The sequence below is a fragment of the Cetorhinus maximus genome, chromosome 17 (genome assembly GCF_964194155.1).
Source record: "Cetorhinus maximus chromosome 17, sCetMax3.hap1.1, whole genome shotgun sequence".
Lineage (NCBI taxonomy): Eukaryota > Metazoa > Chordata > Chondrichthyes > Lamniformes > Cetorhinidae > Cetorhinus > Cetorhinus maximus.
In genome coordinates, this window is record NC_135895.1 from 50,677,330 (window position 1) to 50,694,731 (window position 17,402).

At 42.2% G+C, this 17,402-nt stretch overlaps 1 protein-coding gene across 16 annotated transcripts in view; it reads right to left on the bottom strand.

Moving 5' to 3' along the window:
- Positions 1–17,402, bottom strand: part of nfia (nuclear factor I/A) — an 801,190-nt gene that overhangs the window by 79,109 nt on the left and 704,679 nt on the right. For all 16 annotated transcript variants that reach the window (XM_078561185.1, XM_078561178.1, XM_078561189.1 and 13 more), the window contains one exon: positions 5,745–5,932. In XM_078561185.1, the coding sequence (XP_078417311.1) occupies positions 5,745–5,932 (188 nt within the window). The remainder of the gene's footprint in view (positions 1–5,744; positions 5,933–17,402) is intronic.

Here is a 17,402-nt window from a genome sequence, read left to right on the forward strand (position 1 = left end):
ATCCATCAGCAAATCTACTTCTATAATGAATATCTCTGCAGTGATGCAGGCTTTCTTTGCATCTGCTCATGGAAAACTCAGGCTAACCTGCTTGCTTTTTACAGTATCAAATCTGAACTTGTAGTATTTAATAATTCAAGAGTTTTCAGATGAGCTGAGCAAATGAATACTCAAGCATAAATGTTAGTGTATTGATTTGATGTCTAGACAAGTATGTATCTTCTAACTCACCGCAGACGTTATTCACTCCCGTGTCGTCTGGGATATTTGAAAGCATGTTTGTGTAGAATAATGTATCAAGTATAATGTGTTTAATATATCTGCTATGAATCGAACCTCAAGTGATCTGTCAGCATCTTGTTTCTTAAATTAGGTGTTCTGTTAGGTGTTATGATGGTATGTAATAGAAAGTTGATTTAAAAGTGATACTATACACAAACATATATATGTGTTATTACATCCATCTACCTATGTATATTTAAAACTGAACAAATTGCTTCAGCAGTACGGAATGCAAGCAGACTATGAAGAATTATTCTCTTTGTCAACAAAGTAGAAACAGTCTCTTATTCATTGACCTTTACGCTTCTTAGAGATGGAATATCCTCTTCTGAAATTTTGCCTAATAGCAGAGTCAGCAGCAAAGCCATGCACTGAGTGACAGTGAAATACTGGGGAAGTCAACATTTCCATTTAAACCAATTTACTTGGATGCTTAAATATATGATTTTCGTCATTACTGTGCTTTGTAGAAAGATAAATTATGTAAAAGGAATAATGTACTAATTATCCTAATGCAGATTTGGAAAGGACAGACGTCATCAAGTCTGTAACAATTCTGCTAGGACTTTCCCATTTCAATATTAAATAGATCCGCAGAGTTATTCAGTTACAGTGCAAGACCAGTTGGCACCAGCCAATTGTTCTATTTTTATCCAATTTATACTGAACTGTAATCTTATAGCAGAGGTTTTCCTATCTATGGGCCCTTGCACCAGGCTGGCTGAAGAGGAAAGGTTTGATTAAAAAAAAGCCTCTTTTACAACATGATAATGGGACTTATTGTGACTTGGCGAAAAGGTTTGATCACCATAGGAAGCAAATTAAAAGATAACAAATAGGAGGAGTAGTAGACCATATGGCCCCTTGAGCTTGCTCTGCCATTCAATCAAGGTTGAACTTCTGCCTGAACTTAACTTTCCCACCTGCTTCCCACATCCCTTGATTCCCTGAGAGACCAAAAATCTATCGATCTCAGTGTCAAATGTACTCAACAATGGAGCATGCACAACCTTCTGGGTAGACAACTCTAAAGATACACAACTCTTTGAATGAACTTTCTCCTAATCCCAGGATAAAGAGTCGATCATTTAGGACTAAGACTGCCCTCCTGTTCTTGATTCCCCAACCCAGGGAAACAATCTCTCAGTGTCTACCCTGTCAAGTCTATTCAAAATTTTGTACATTTCACTGAGATCACGTCTCATTCTTCTAAACTCCGAAAGTATAGGCCCAATTTACTCAGCTTCTCACCATAGGATAATTCTCCAACCCCTGGAACAAATCTAGTGAATCTTCACTGTAGCTTCTCCAATGCAAGTATATCCCTCCTTAAATATGGCCAAAACTGCACACACTACCCCAGGTGTAGTTTCAGCAAAGCCCTGTACAACTGTTGCAAGTCTTCCTTATTCTTGCAATAAAGGCCAACATGCCATTTGCCTTCCAAACTGCTTGCTTTACCTGCTGATAACTTTCTGTGTTCCTTGTAAGAGTACACCCAAGTCTCTCTGGGCATCAACACAAGTTTCATGCCTTTTTAAAAAAACTCTGCTTTTCTGTTCTTACTATCAAAGCAAATAACCTCACACTTCCCCATATTATTCTCCATCTGTCACCTTGTTCTGCATTCAATTAACCTGCCTATATATCTTTGTGTCTTCCTTACAGCTTACATTCCCATCTAGCTTTGTATCGTCAGCAAGCTTAAATATATTACTCTCACTCTCTTATGACAGCATAAACAAGAGATATATTTTAGTATTGCTGAAAAAGGAAACATGCTTTGGAAGCATTTCATCATACCCTGTATGGTATTTCAATTTCCGTGTCTGTGCGATGCCCGGTACACAGGCTGCCATCCCAATGACTGGCCGATCGTATCAAACAGCACTTCCTTTCAGCTGTTCATAACAGGCAGAGTACTGATCATACTCAACCGGCACGTACTTACAAAACTCAGAAAGTAATGTCTAACATTAAATAGTTGTGATTCCGTAACCGGACAACATTTGCTGAATAATCCCGAGTGTGCTAAGAATAACACTAACAACAAATTTAAGATCATCAGTCGGACTCACAATGTGGCTCACTTACGGTTGCTAGAAATTAAATATATTCATATGCAGGGACCTGTCCTCTGCATGCAAAAGGCATATGTCCAGGCATTGTACATTTTTAAAATTTATAGTTTCCTGGTACATTCTCCGTGGCAATACCTTGATCAATCAGAGTTGACCTGCTAACCAATGAGCACCCTTTTCTAATGCAGTATAAATTGTTGCTCCCTCTGAAATTTGGTATTCCTGCACCTGTCCTGATGAGTTTAAGATGAAAAACTTTGACAGCATGTCTCTTTTATCAGCAATATTCAAGTACTGTACTACCAAGTCAGTATAGGTATATTTTACTTTGTTTAAATCCGCCTTTCTGCTCATGATAGAAATACTTCCCTGTCCTCTCTGCTCCTCCATTTTACTTCCAATTTGTATACTTGATTCCTGTCACCAACCCTATTGAAGATCCAATAATATGCATATGTTAAATTTTATACCTTCCAAACTAACACTAGTGTCCCTCTATTCCTTCAGAGTTTCTCTCTGCCTCCTCGCTTCCTGAACCATATCACAAGGTTACCATCAATTTTGTGTGCTCTCATTTTTTGGTAATAAACTCTTGTACAGAATGTTATCACAGGCTTTTGGGAAGTATATATAAGCAACATTCATATGACACTCCCATAATGAGCAGGTTTGTGACTTCCTCAAAAATTCAATAGGTCAGTTTAATTAGTCAGGTGTGCTAACTCTCTGATCAGCTGATACTTGTCTAAGTGTTCAGTCACACTGCCTCTGATGATAGACTCCAGTAATTGCCTCACAATTGATGTTAAAGTGACTGTCGCCTGTAGTTACCCGATGCCTCTCTCCCTCCCTTAAAATATGTGTGACGTGCAATTTTCCAATCTAACAGCATAATTTCTGAACCTGGACAGCTTTGGGAAATTATGACTAATGTGTGTGCAATTTCCGCATTTATTTCTTTTCACTCCCTGCAGTGGAAACCATTGGTTCCTGGAGGTTTCTCTATTCGATGTCCCATTATTTTCTCTATTACTATTCTCTGTACTGTTTGAGCTATCTATTTCCTGCAATCTGTAAAAAGTAAAATCTCAAAACTGCATGATGGAAATACGCAAAATAATTTTTTCAGAAATTTTAGCCACTTTCTTCCACAGATATCAATGATGTATTCAAATCCATAATGGGTCACAGAATTCCACGCAACATGTTATGCCTGTATAGATAATTTCAATGTAAAAAGTATCACAACCTTACATGACAGAATAGGAGGTTCAATTTTTAAATTATGGATTGCCTCTGCATGTATTTCCCAACTTTGACATCAGGTTACTGTCCTTCCATCTATAATCGATATTGAGGTGATTTCTAAGTAAATTTGGATCCATTAGCATTTTCAATATGATAAATACATTCAGGTAAGATTTCATACACAAGAGACCTACCACATATCCAAAACTGCTAAAATCAAGCATTGTCATGTCATGAGGACTGATGCAAATGTTTATAGACCCATAAGGAAGGTGAAAATAAAGCATGATGAAAAGCATGCTTTATTCTCCCCCCCTTAAATCTGTGAGAGTTTTGCTGCACCCTCCTGTCACTTAAGAGTGTTTACCAGCTGCCATCCCCACCCTCCCCCCACTGAGTGAGTTTTCCACCTTCTCCTGCCTTGAAAGTTTTGTAACTGCCCTCACTACTGAGAGCTTGCCATCATTCCTACTAATACTGCTTGATGTGAGAACTGCATTTGGCCTTGGCTCCATGCATACAATATTACAGCAGATCATGTAACAGTTAACTGTTCTTTAACTGTTCTTCCCATTCTAAACCCACCCTGAGTATGATTCCCAGTGCACCATCCCCAAATATCCGCCACAAAATCTAAAAAAACAAGTTCCATTAGCAAATCATAGTAAATGATGCTAGGTAGCAATTATAATAATGTAATGAGCAATAGGTAATTGAATACATTCAACTACTCACACCACCACCGCCACTAGCTCAAATGAACATTCATTTATGCTGGCTGCATTTCCTGTTCTAACTCACCACCTGGCTGCCAATCCCCCTTACCAAATCTCCCTGGTTGTAGTTCCCCCTCAGGGGCTACCCCTACCTCACTTCATTTCCTCTTTCATAATAGTCCCATATGACTGAATTTCACATCTAAAGCTACTTGCTCCACTGACTGGCTGTCCCGTTCTTTAATCCCTGTAGCCCAACTGATTTCATTCCACTCCCACAATGCTCTACACTGCTGTTGTCATCTTCGAAAGTCCAAAATGTGTCTGAATTTAGATAAATGATATCCTTTTAGTTTACCGAAAATTTGTTCATCTGATATTCGAGCTGGCTGTTTAGGCCTGGCCTCAATAAAGTTATTTACTTGGTGTAATAAAACAATTGCATTAACCACATCTGGCTTGCCTGTGTGTCCAATAAATGGATAGAGATGTGCTTAAAAAGTAACTGACAAGCAGAATGCTTTTGTGGAAGGCCAAGCACCTAGGTGTGTACTAAGAAATTGGAAGTGCTTCACCCCTCTGTGACACATGTAACATTTTGAAGCTTTGAAGATGCACAATAGTAGTGCTCAGTGACATGCTAGCCATGCAGCTGGCTATTTTAGCTTCTGTGATTAAAAATGTTCCATTTCTTTCTTGGTAGTCTTCTGTCTCAGGTCCAGCTTTGTGAGCAGACTCCCTAGTCTCAAAAAATGAAGTCCTTGTTCTCAGTAACATTGCTATGAGGATGCACCTGGCTCTGGGTGGGCCCGGGGCGGGGGCGCAGAGAGGGAGTGCCGGGGAGAGAAACGAAGAGTCATTCTCTATCTACTATTACATGCCTCCTAGTACCCAGCAATGTGGGAAGGCTGCTTATTTGGTTACAGGAGGTTGCGTGCCTGCAAACGTCTGCACAGTGAGAAACAGTGGGAGAAGTGCATCATTTGCATAGTCCTAACAAAAAAACTCCTTATTTGATTTGCCTCATTCGGTGACTGAAATACTGGTTAGGAATTTTAGAAGTTACAAGACAATTTGCAACCTCTGTTTTTATGTACAGGATCTTTACTGACACAATTAATTTGCCATGTTTTTATCTCTTGCAAATATTACATACTTTCACAGACACACAATAAAAAAAGACTAAATCCCAGGACTTCAAAAAGCCTAAAACCTGAAACTGAGAAGGGTAAACTTTCATTTTTTGATGTTTCATTTCTTACACCATTTAATAATTTGAAATTTGCAACCTCACCAACCAAGGTTAAAGTGAACACATAAAACTGATTTACAAACTTCCAATGATATCTTGTGATAAAGCTAGAAGGTTATATCTATGTATCTGTCTAACTACATAAGAAATAAAAAGTGGCCTTACATTTAGGAACCCCACCTGTCCTGACTGCTGGCTGGTGTCAGGGCAGACCAGTTGAACAAACTCCTTCAGGGTTTCCTGACTAGGATGTGGATGATAGCGGATGGCCGTGTGCGAGAAGTAAGGACCTGGCTGCTGAATGATGGGAGACGTTGGAAAATGTAGAGTTGAGGCTGTTGCATGGGGACTCGCTGTAAGAAAAGAAAAAAGATACTGTAAACTAGATTTCAAAATCGTTTCATAAAGTTACTTAGTGATAGAGCATTGTTATCAAGGTACAAGCAACATGGATAAATGCTACCTCAAACACTGAAACTCAACACCTGGCATAGGATACGGGAAATTATTATAATGTCTGTTACTTTACTCTGCATCACTTTTTACTTATAGAATAAAGGTAGAAACAATTGGTTCCCTTCCAGAATTTTCTATTGTGTAGTGTAACTTCTTAAAACGTACAGGTGTTATTTCGTAATATACAGGACATTTGAAACAAAAATACAATTGCCAACATTGCTTAATACCTTCAATTTTGCACAGATATTTTGTAGAAACATAAATACTTTGTTCAGATTTACTTCCATTTTGCTTTATCTCAAAAAAAAAATCCTTGTTCTGAAATGAAAAGAATTATTCTAGCCTTTTGAAATAATTCCTTATGTCTTTGGTCACATCATATACCAGATCAGTTATCATTGAGTCTTTTCATCTCAATGGTGTACAAGTGAAGGTGAAAAACGTTCCACAAATAAACAGTTAAATCTAATTGAGGAGCTTGGAGAATATGTAGAAGCTGTAAGTGCTTCAGAAGTGACATGACCTTCAATTACTGATATTGAACATTATTCCACCTGACAGATAGAAGAACTATCAATGCAATCAAATCTCATTTCAACAGTGACACTTGATTGGCTAAAGGATATCCGCCTTAATAAACTGGGGGCAGTTCAGCTCAACTAGTCATACCCAAGAACTGTAGCATTATAATGCTATGAGTTGTAATGTGGGGTACAACTATCTTTGTGTTGCAAGCATGGTCGCAGCTTATATCAACAATCCAGAATATCAAAAATAGCTTTTAAGAGCACTCTTCCACATAGGAAATGGAAATTGAAATACATTTACAGCTTGAGTAAAGAGAACACTACAGCCTATTTTCTTCTGGGTATTAAGGTTAAGGAAAAATAGATGCAGAGAACAAGGGAGCAAAATCAGTAAAAGGAAACACGAGGCAGAAATTTGGATCCTGGGTTGGCACCCCGACGTCAGGTGGATTTTTGGGTCCCAACCCCACGTAGCATCAGCGCTTGATGCAATTTTAAACCAGAGGCCAGTTATTGGCCAGGAAGCATATTAGCATATCCAAATAGAAGATGCAGAGGCAGAGAAGACGTGGACAGGAGAGAGGCAGGTGAGATTTAAAGAGGAGCTGGTGGCCATTATTGAGGTTGCCAGTTAATGGTGAAGATGGCAGGAGAGGATCAATGTGCCCAAGAGAAAGACACCTATGCCAGGGTGGCCCCCTGATTTAGTAATGCCTCTCTTGAGGTTCTCCTGGGGCAGTGTCAGCACAACATTCCCGGTGAGCGGCAGAATATGGCTAACCAGCCAGACCAAACACTCTTGGCTGGAGGTGGCAGAGGAAGTGAGTGACTGTAGTGTGGTGAGAAGGATGTCAGTTTAGCACCACAAACACTTTAGAGACCTTTTGAGGACTGGCAAGGCAGTGCAGCATTTCAACCAGATGTCAGGTCTCCAGGTCTGCTGTTAGAAGCTCATGCATGTTGAGCAGTCTGAAGGTGCATAGTCCTCATGAACAGTCAACATACATGGGCCTAGAGCATCACTGAGCTGTAGGCAAAGCTCACCCTTTTATCAGAAGTGCAGGAGGCAACACTGGCCCGTGTCATCACATGCATTGGCGCAGCTGAATGTAGTGAGGGAGTGCACATTGGTACTAACTCTTATCCTCTTGACCTTGCAGAGGAAGAGAGTACATAACGTCAGAGAAGTGGCTCAGTCAGGCAGTGGAGTGCTAACCATACTGACATCAATGGAGGAGGCAGCCCTTGACCTGCTAGGGTGACAGCACATGATGGAGTTGGAATTGGCAAGAGTGGAACCCATCTAAGAGTGAAAAGATCTGAACATCATCTTCCCTCCTCCCAGTTTCTTTCATGCCAAAGCAATGGTTATTCTGACCTGCTTAGCTCTGCAAAAGCAAATGACAGAGGCAATTTAGCACAACCACTTCTAATATCTCTCACAGGGCCAGATGTGGACGGGGAGGTAACATAGGCCAGAGCAACAGTGTCAGCGTCATCTGCTCAGGATCTAAGTGCATTCTTCACCAGCAGAGACACACACACATCTCAGTGTGATCACAAGGGGTTGCAAAATGGGTGCACAGGGTGAGCAACATATAACAGAAGAGGTAAGGGTGAGCAACATATCACAGAAGAGGTAAGGGAAGCAGAAACAGCTGTGGGAAGTCCCCTCAGAGTATGGAGGACAGACATAGCCATGTTCAGCTAGGCAGTGATACAGAGCCTCGGTTGTCACACACAGGCCATTTTTTCCTAGATCAACAGTGGGAGATGTGTGCCCAAATGTCAAAGCTCCCATAGGCTGTAGGGAGTCATGGGCAAAAAATGAAGGAGTCTCACCATGATGTGCACCGCCATGTAGGATGAGTTCATCCATTGAGAGGTCAACCTCTTAGAGAGCCATATGCTGCATCATGCATACGGCGTGCAGCACATTTACTACCAGACAATGAATGCTACTTATGTAGCACTGACTGGTCAACAATGTATGGAGTTGATGCCAGGTATTCCCCAGCTGGTCGTCCACTCTGACGTTCAACAGACCCATGAAAGGGCTTCGGCAGGTGACGAAGCAAGTGAGGGGGCTCGCTCTCAAAAGGCCCCCTTGCCCCCGACCCTGACTGGGATATAGAAATGAGGCACTTAACAGCCACTTAAAGGGCTGAAAGTGATTTTTGTTCTCAGCCACGGGGACCACGAAGGGTCATGACCGGGCAGGGGGCAGCAACCCGGGGATCACTGAGGTGGGTCCATTATCATTAGTGAATTAAAGGGAATGGCTCAAAGAGTTGCTCAGGCTGTGGCAAATATTGGCCAACGAGCACGAAAAGGTAGCATACAGCTAACTCTGTTGGTACTGGAGCACTTGAAGAAGTCACCCTGCAGGGTCATGGCAGGGGGTTCTAGCCAAGGGATGCCTGGTCAGATGGTGCTGAACTTCTCGGATTTGGGAGAAACAGTGATGGGGAGCAGCTGCTCACACAATTGCAGGCCAGCACTGCTGAGGCAGGCAGATGTGTTGGACTAGGAGCTTAGAGGAAACAAAGGTGATACTCTCCACAAAGGGTATACCCACAATGAATTAGCTTCCTGAATCATATGTCACTGAAGGATGCACATATCAAGGCACGTGGCGGCCTAGTTTTGTGCCCTGGTGAAGAGTGAACTCCATCATCACCACTTGTGTCAGCACACCCTGCTAGTAGCCGTCGAAGTGACTGTGACACTGACCTTTTTTGTCTCTGCCTCATTCCAAGGGTGGCAGCTGACCTCACTAACATCTGGCTGCCGATCACACCAGGCGGGAGTTGTCAGATGCCCTATTTGAGAAGGCGGCAGATTACACTGAGCTGACCACCATTGGAGCCATACTGGTCCAAAGGGCAGTGGGATTTGCCTCCAGGGCTGGAGTCCTGCAGGTGCCAAGGGATTGTCGACTGCACCCATGTGGCCATCAAGTCTCCGACAGAGTAGTCAGGGGCATTCATGAACATGAAGGGATTTCACTGTCTCAACATTCAACTGGTGTCATACTGGTGGTCTGCGCATGGTATCCAGGTAGCTGCCTTTACAGGATTCACAAGTGTCATAGCTGTTCATGTCACCGGAGAGACTACGTGGATGGCTTTTTAAAAATTTATTCACAGGATGTGGGTGTTGCTGGCTGGGCCAGCATTTATTGCCCATCCCTAATTGCCCTTTAGAACATGGTGGTGAGCCACCTTCTTGAATTGTTGCAGTCCCTGAGGTGTAGGTACACCCAAAATGCAGTTAGGGAGGGAATTCCAGGATTTTGACTCAGCAACAGTGAAGGGGACGAGCACTACCCACTAAAGAGATGGCTGCTGAAAAATTTACACAACCCTTTGACGGAGGCACAGAGGCACTCCAACCACTGCCACCTCAGCCCAGGGGGCATTAGACTGCTCAAGACACAGTTCTGGTGTCTTGATCAGTTGAGGGATGCCCTGCAGTACACTCCCTCAAGGGTGTCTCGGATGATAGTGACCTGTTGAACTCTTCACAACATGTACTCTAGAGAAGTGTCAACCTCAACGATGGAGAAGTTGAGGAGTGGCACACTTCCTCAGAGGAGGAGGGTGACCAACCCCACAGGTATGTACAGAGGTCTGGTTGAGAAGTCAAGGCATCAATCAGGATGGAAGTGATGTTCAGGCTGCTCTGTTTCAGGCATGTTTCTCCTGAAGTCTCCTTGTCCTGAAAGACTTCCAGGTCATGACCTGGCCTTCCTACGGAGGAAGGTGTGAATCCATCATGCAAACAAATCCTAGAGGCTCCACTGGTCTCCACATTGCCTGGAAGGCTATTCCGCAAATACTACACTAACACACTCATTTGTGTGTCTCCACCTTCTCGTAATTTGTCTGTCTTTAACCCATCAATCATTAGATTCACACAAGCCTGGGTGCTACCATAATCATCTTCATTGCAATACACTGATTCAATTTAACAGATCAAAACTATAATAAGTATCAACCGAGTGAGCCAAACTGTAAGATTATTGAGTCCGAGGCCTCTGATCTTGGCTGCTCTTAAAGGGTACACCGACTATGAAAGAGTCTGAGGTGGAGACAGGCTGGTTTTGTGTGTGGATGAGGTTGAAAGGCCTGTGGTGGTCTTCTTCGATGCTACAGTGCCAGTTTGGGTACCAAAACAAGCCGCGACAAAGCAGGGGCTGCTGCTGCTATACGACCTTCCTGAATTTTGACCCACTGCATTCGGGTGGCTTGTTGGCATTCAGGTCCCAACGCCTTCTCAAAAATAAACGGGAAGTGGGACTGCATCAAAGAGCCAGCAGTCCCCACCTATTTCTGATTTTATGCCCTTGCCTGCCTCCTCCAGCAATCAAAAATTCTGCTCAATTAGTCTGTATGTACCTCTACTTGAAGTCTTGCTACTGAGTTAAATTGCAAGAAGGCAAATCAGCCAAATATTTGTGAAGGGCTGTTAAACCTTTGTTAGAAGCCAATGAAGAGAAATCTTGCTGAACATGGGATAGGAAAAGCATCTATAAATGACATACGATCAAGTTCTGAACTCCAGGAAGATGTAAACTTTATAAAGTGAGGAACGGTTTGAAGTATCAGTATTTTAAAATACTTCAAATATAGCACAGTCCAAAAGTATTCTATAACCAGAATAATTTTATTAAGCTGCAATGGTACAGTGTAGAAGTCCACTTATACTTGTATAAATGAAAAAAATTGCACCAGTATGTTACACCAATGATAAAATTTAGTAATATGATTTAGCACTGGGTTGATTCAGAACATGTAAAAAGCATTATTTCTTATAAATAGCAAATTTTGAATACTGCCAAATATTTTAGAAAGTTTTCCAACACAACCTTTATTATATGAATTTACACTTTAAAAAAATCATGGAGTGTACTAGGCTACTAGGGTAAACTAGTAAATTAGTGATTGTGCTACGGGAACTCAGGAGGGATTCAGTAAGTTATGATTATTAATTTTCAAGCCTCTTGTGAAATTCACTTTTTAATGTTTTGTTTCTCACAGTTTGGTTTTTAGCTATGACCAAATATGGTGATATCTGAATGTGAGACTCCATGATTTGTTATTCAGTATTGTAAATTATATACATACAGAGCCACCACAAGTCCTGGTCAGAATGGAGGCGATTGCGTAATTAGTCTGTCAATCAAGCCTGGAGAGTGCCCTACTGGAAGAGACTGCGATTGACTTTACATTCATAGGCACAGGTCTTCTGGTCATTGGTGATGCTGGGCGGATTGCCGCTGTCCAAGAAGATTTCTGTACCCTATCATTTTTGTGCTTTTTCAGCTGGGTCTTCCGGTCCTGGTTGCAGCAGCAATGGATCAGCGCGACCTTACAAGGGGAAGACTGGCGAGTGCAAGAAAAGAGGGGCAAAGAGAGGACACACCCACTTTTTACAGCAGAAGCTGCTGTTCTCAGTTTTTAAAGGTCTTAGGTCTTTCAGTGAATGGATGAGCGAGTCTTGAGTGAGTAGGTGAGTGAGTGAGCAGGTGAGTGAGCGAGTGAATGGTTGAGTGATGAGAGAGCAAGTGAGTGAGCAGGGGAGTGGGTGAGTGAGCAGGGGAGTGGGTGAGTGAGTGATCGTGTGCGTGATTGGGTTACTGAATGAGTGGATTAGTAAGTGAGTGAGTGGATCAGTGGTTGAGTAGGTGATGGAATGGGAGTGGGTAGTCTGTTTGGTGGGGTTTGCTGGCTAGGATCGGGGCGGGGGGATCATCAGGTCAGGGATCATCAGATCGGGTCGGTCGAGGGTGCTGGTGCGAAAAAGAGTTGGGTCAGGCTGGGAGAGGTGATGGTGGAGTGCGGCAGTTGCGTTGCTCAGTTCAGCTAGGCTGGCTAACCACCGAAGTTACTCCAGAGATTAAATGGTGTAACATTTCCAGGGTAAATATCCAGCTAAGTCCTGGTTATCTGGACCAAATCTCCGACACCGAAAACAGTGTAAGAGACATTTGCATGGTGTCCATGCAACAGAAATCAGCCCATCGGAAGTTTAAACTTCCCAGGTAATTTCAGTGCACGTGCATGCATCAGGACCTCCATAGAGCCCGATGCACATTGCAGACTTAAGTCCAGATTTCACCCTCTGGTGTAAATACACTGAATTGGAACATTTGAACCACAAATAGTATTATATGACCATCCTCTAATCACTGCATTTTGCTGGAGAAATAATCTTGCCTTCTTCTGGAGGCTCTGCTGTAGTTTGGGTCAGGAGTTCAGTTGGCTGTAGTTTGTAGGTGCCTGAAGGCTTTATCATTGAGCCTCCTAATTAGAGGGCCTGAGAGGGAAAAACAGTAAGCCAAATAAACCCAAAAAAGTTTTTTCTTCCCCCATAAAGACCACTGGCTGCTATTTTTGGATAGTGCAGCTAGAGGTCGACTTTCTGCTCATGATTCTGCGTGTAGGTCCATGCCAGTGGTCAAGCCTGTGCCTAGGGGCATGCCAAAATCCTGCAAACGCCCTGAACCTGCAAATCCAGGTGCTTTCAAGTCAGGTTAGGCTTAGTGCCAGCCTGTCAAGCACCTAGCATAGTTGGGGAGGGGGTTGGATGATGGGGGTGCTGCATATACACAAGGGCCACTGCTTAGAGTATCAAAACTATAATTTTTTTCAAATTATACTGATTGCAGGCTCAAGAAATACAAGAAAATGAGTTTATATCAAAAAGCATCATCTGGGTTCTAACACATCAGTCTATGTTTTCTGCACTTTTCCCGCTCTATTCACAGAGGCAGGAACCAGCAAATTGAGGGCTGCACCATCAGCATACATACTTCCAAACATTAAACCCAACTGAGGGGAAAAATGTTCATGCAGTTTAAGTAGTTTGGGTCACTTTTTGACACAGGTTGGGGGTCTTTCGTTTATTCATACATATAGGGATTTTCTGACAGCAGGATTTTACGGTCCCGCTGAAGTCAATGGAATTCAGAATGGCTCACCACATTTTACAATCCCATTCCCGCGGCAACAGGGCCGTAAAATTCTGGCCATAGATATTATACAATGGCTATGGCCTCCATGGTCATGAGGTAACTTTGGGCTGGATTTTACGTTCCCAAGTCATGTACGCTACCCATTCTATGCCGACAAAAAGTTTGGCTTGATGACATCAGCAACCCAATACCATCACGATAGTCTCTGATAATAAGGGAGGCATGTGGGTGCTGAAATCAGCAAACCACCCACAATTTTGAAATCGTTAATTAACAAGCTATTAAGCCTGTTAATAACCCAATCGCCCTCAATTTTTCATTGCCTGCTGCATTTTTCGGGCATTGGAAAAAAAATAGTTTGGGAGTCTTTTATGCCAGCTATAACGAGGCAGCAGAAGAGTGGTAGAAAAGGCCTGTTGAAACCATGTTTTAACAGTCTAGCTGATTCTGCTGGGGAATGTGGCAGCATCTGTTTGATTTTTAATGACATTTAAAAAAATTTTTTTTGCATCTTCAATGAATGATAATGAAAGTAGGGAGCCCTTACAGTTCTAACCATGATTGCAGCATTACCCCTCTTCCACGGCCTACAGTGACGTCCCGGCCTACAGTGCCTATTCTCAGAACCTTCACGTTGTGTATTTACAACAAGGCGTGATTCCTATTCCACCATAAATGTAACCGCAACAAAAATTCAACACTATGTTATTTTTAATATTAACTCAAAGTCACAAGAGCTGACTATATTGTGGCACCAAAAATCAGAGATGAGAAACTGGCCCTGATAACAACTGGTTGGAAGGGAGTAACAGAAAGGGTTTGTCTTCCTAAGTCTCCTTTCTGCTGGATGGCCACTAATTGGCCATTTGATGCTTTATTAGATGCGCGGAGATGGCGGGGCCAGGAGCGAGTGGACCATCAGCTTCTATTGTGCCTCTCTCACCTTACCGAGAAATATAAAATCCAGCCCTTTACCACAATCCACTTTTCAACTGTAGGTTCTTGTATTAGCTGACCAGCTTTCACAATGCTGCTACTCCTCTCCTGTTGTAGAATTAGAATAACCAGCAGCATAGATGAAAACAGAATTGTGTAGCCTCAAGGAAATAATGCCTTCACATTGTAATTCTAAACTGAATTTAAAAGTACTGCTGCAAATTATTTATACTGCAGCAATATTTCTTGTGTCTTGACCAAGTGACATGTAAATTATTTTAAACCACTATTAGATATGAAATTAAATTATATCAAAGCTGTATCCATTTGTTTATAATTGTTACGTGGTATTTTACAAAGCCTCATGGGTTATCTTTTTTGGGAAACCAGCAGTTTTTTAAAAAAAAGTACAAAGTACACTAATCCAATAGCAAAACATTTAGTAGAATTAGATGTATTTGTTGAAAATACATCAGGGTAGCCACAGTGTCTTTATGCATGAGCAGCTAGGTCATAAAATAAGGAAGGTCTCAAGTTTGATTCAGAGTCTGTGCTGAGTTAGCTGATCTTAGCTAGGTTCATGGTAGGAATGATATAACTGGCCTCAGCACCACTGGGTTAGGGAGTGTAAAATTTCCCAGTGTTCTGCCCACAATCTTTACCCAGTGAATGTTAAGTGAGATGGCTTCAGCCCATTGTGAGCATCCTGCCAACATTTACTGGCAATACACATGAACAATGAGCGCCTGGGTATGGTGCCGGAGACTTCCCACTGGGGTACTGTGCCCCAAAAGATTTTCAGGAGAGGGGTGGAGAAAAAGGGAAAAGGATATTGGTGGAAGAACTGGTTGCAAACAGCTGAAATAGCAAAACCGTAGCCTTATACTCCTCTAAAGCTACAATAACACAAATAGCATAGCCTGTAGGCACACACACCTCCATAGCCTCGACAATGGGCCTGTGCTCACTTGTAGTCCCTGAGCCCTTTATTTTGGCCCTCAACACCTGACAATCATTCCAATTTGCACTTGTATTTCTTAGTCACTGTTGTCCTGTTAAATTTCAGGTCACAGAAATTATTTTACTTTGCTCACAGAATTGGAAAAAGGTAACAACCCTATGGTTACCCACTTAGGCAAAAGAGAATTTCACACAGGTTATAATGCAAACTTTTACACAACTTCTAGATTCAATAGGATGTCACGCATTCATGAACCTGTTGAACATAGTTTGTGGGTGTGACAACTAAACATGTAAATCTGTTAGCATAATGGGACTCTATCCTTGTGGTCCACTGGATACTTAGTACATTCCAGTATCAATCAGAATATATCTGTCCCACAATCCCATGTTTAAATCTGTCCATTAGTGGTTTTCACCGCATCACAGTACGAAACGGCACAAATGACAACCTTTTCCTACATGATGGTGGCGTACTATTTCTCTTCTTCCTTTGCAGCTTTTCTAAGCTATTTAACATGGTTTATCACACTGAAACCTTTTATTCATAGTCCAGCTCAGTGGGACAATGCTCATTTGGTATCATGCTTACCTATCTAATCCTGGACGGAGAATCTCCAGGACGGCTGATCTTCCCAAACCGAGGCTACTTTTAATGAAATCCCTCAAGTATCTATTCCTGATCCTGTCCTTTTCCTGATAAAAATGTTGCCCCTTAGCAACATCACCGAAAGACATAGGGCTGGATTTTTGTCATGAAGCAGGAAGTTCTGGAGGTTTGGAGGTTGTTTGGAGGCAGCCATAGAAGAGTCCTCTGAAACATCAGCCCAGTTTTATAAAAGATTGTTAGGCCCTCAAGCCCTCAACACTGATCCTCCTACCCACCCACCATGCCCACTCATACCCAACATGCCACCCCATGCTACCTCGTACCCCCAGGCCACCTCATACACCAATGCTACTTCTATGCCCCCTCATAGCCCCCTTGCCATCTCCACAGCCACTCACCCAGTATCCACTGTGCATAGACCTCAGGAACCATGTGGAGTTGAAAAAAATACTTTAACAATCTAAAAGAGCTTTCACTCATACACAGTAGGTATGGAATGTAAAGACAGAGAGCGAATATTTCCTTCAGCTTAATGAATCATGCAGACCAGAAAAGTCTCAGTTCACTTTTTAGTCTGTGATGCTCTTTGATCTCAACTGAAGCAACAAATTTTGCACAATAATTAGCCTCTGTATGCTGGAGGTAGAGCAGCCACTCCTGATCGCTATCCAAAGACCTAGAAAGTGTGCATCTGGGTTATTGCATTGGGAATGATTAAGCTGGGCTGCTGTGCACTCCACAGTTGCATAGGAACATGGGTACAGGAGTAGGCCATTCAGCCCTTCAAGTCCGTTCCACCAATCTTTACTGATCCATATCGCTTGACACCATACCTAACAAAATTTATTGGTCGCAGTCTTAAAAATTTCAATTGACCCAGCATTCATGGCCTTTTACAGCAAGTTCCAAATTTCCATTACCCTTTGTGTGAAAAAAGTGGACACCTAAATGGCTTTATTAATTTTACTATGCCTCTTATGTGTGGATTCCTTACCAGAGGAAATAGTTATCTGCCTATACCCTATTGAACACTTTTATTCACTTTAATGACTAGTAAGATCACTCCTCTACTGTCTAAACTCTAGGGAAATTAAACCAAGTTTATCCTGGGAGACATGATATTGGGTCAATCTATAAAAGAATAGCCTCGCTGGTGAGGTAAAAGAGAGTAGTTAGCATCTCCAGCAATAGTATCCACAGTAGATGAGGTGAAAAAAAAAAAGTTTTTTAAAATGGATTTTGAAATGAATCTTGAGGAACAAACAAGTAGAATAGCCTTCTTTCTGAATGAAACTGCTCTACTGCCACGTGTAGTATCTGACTCAAGGGAAGCATTCAAGAACAAAGCATGA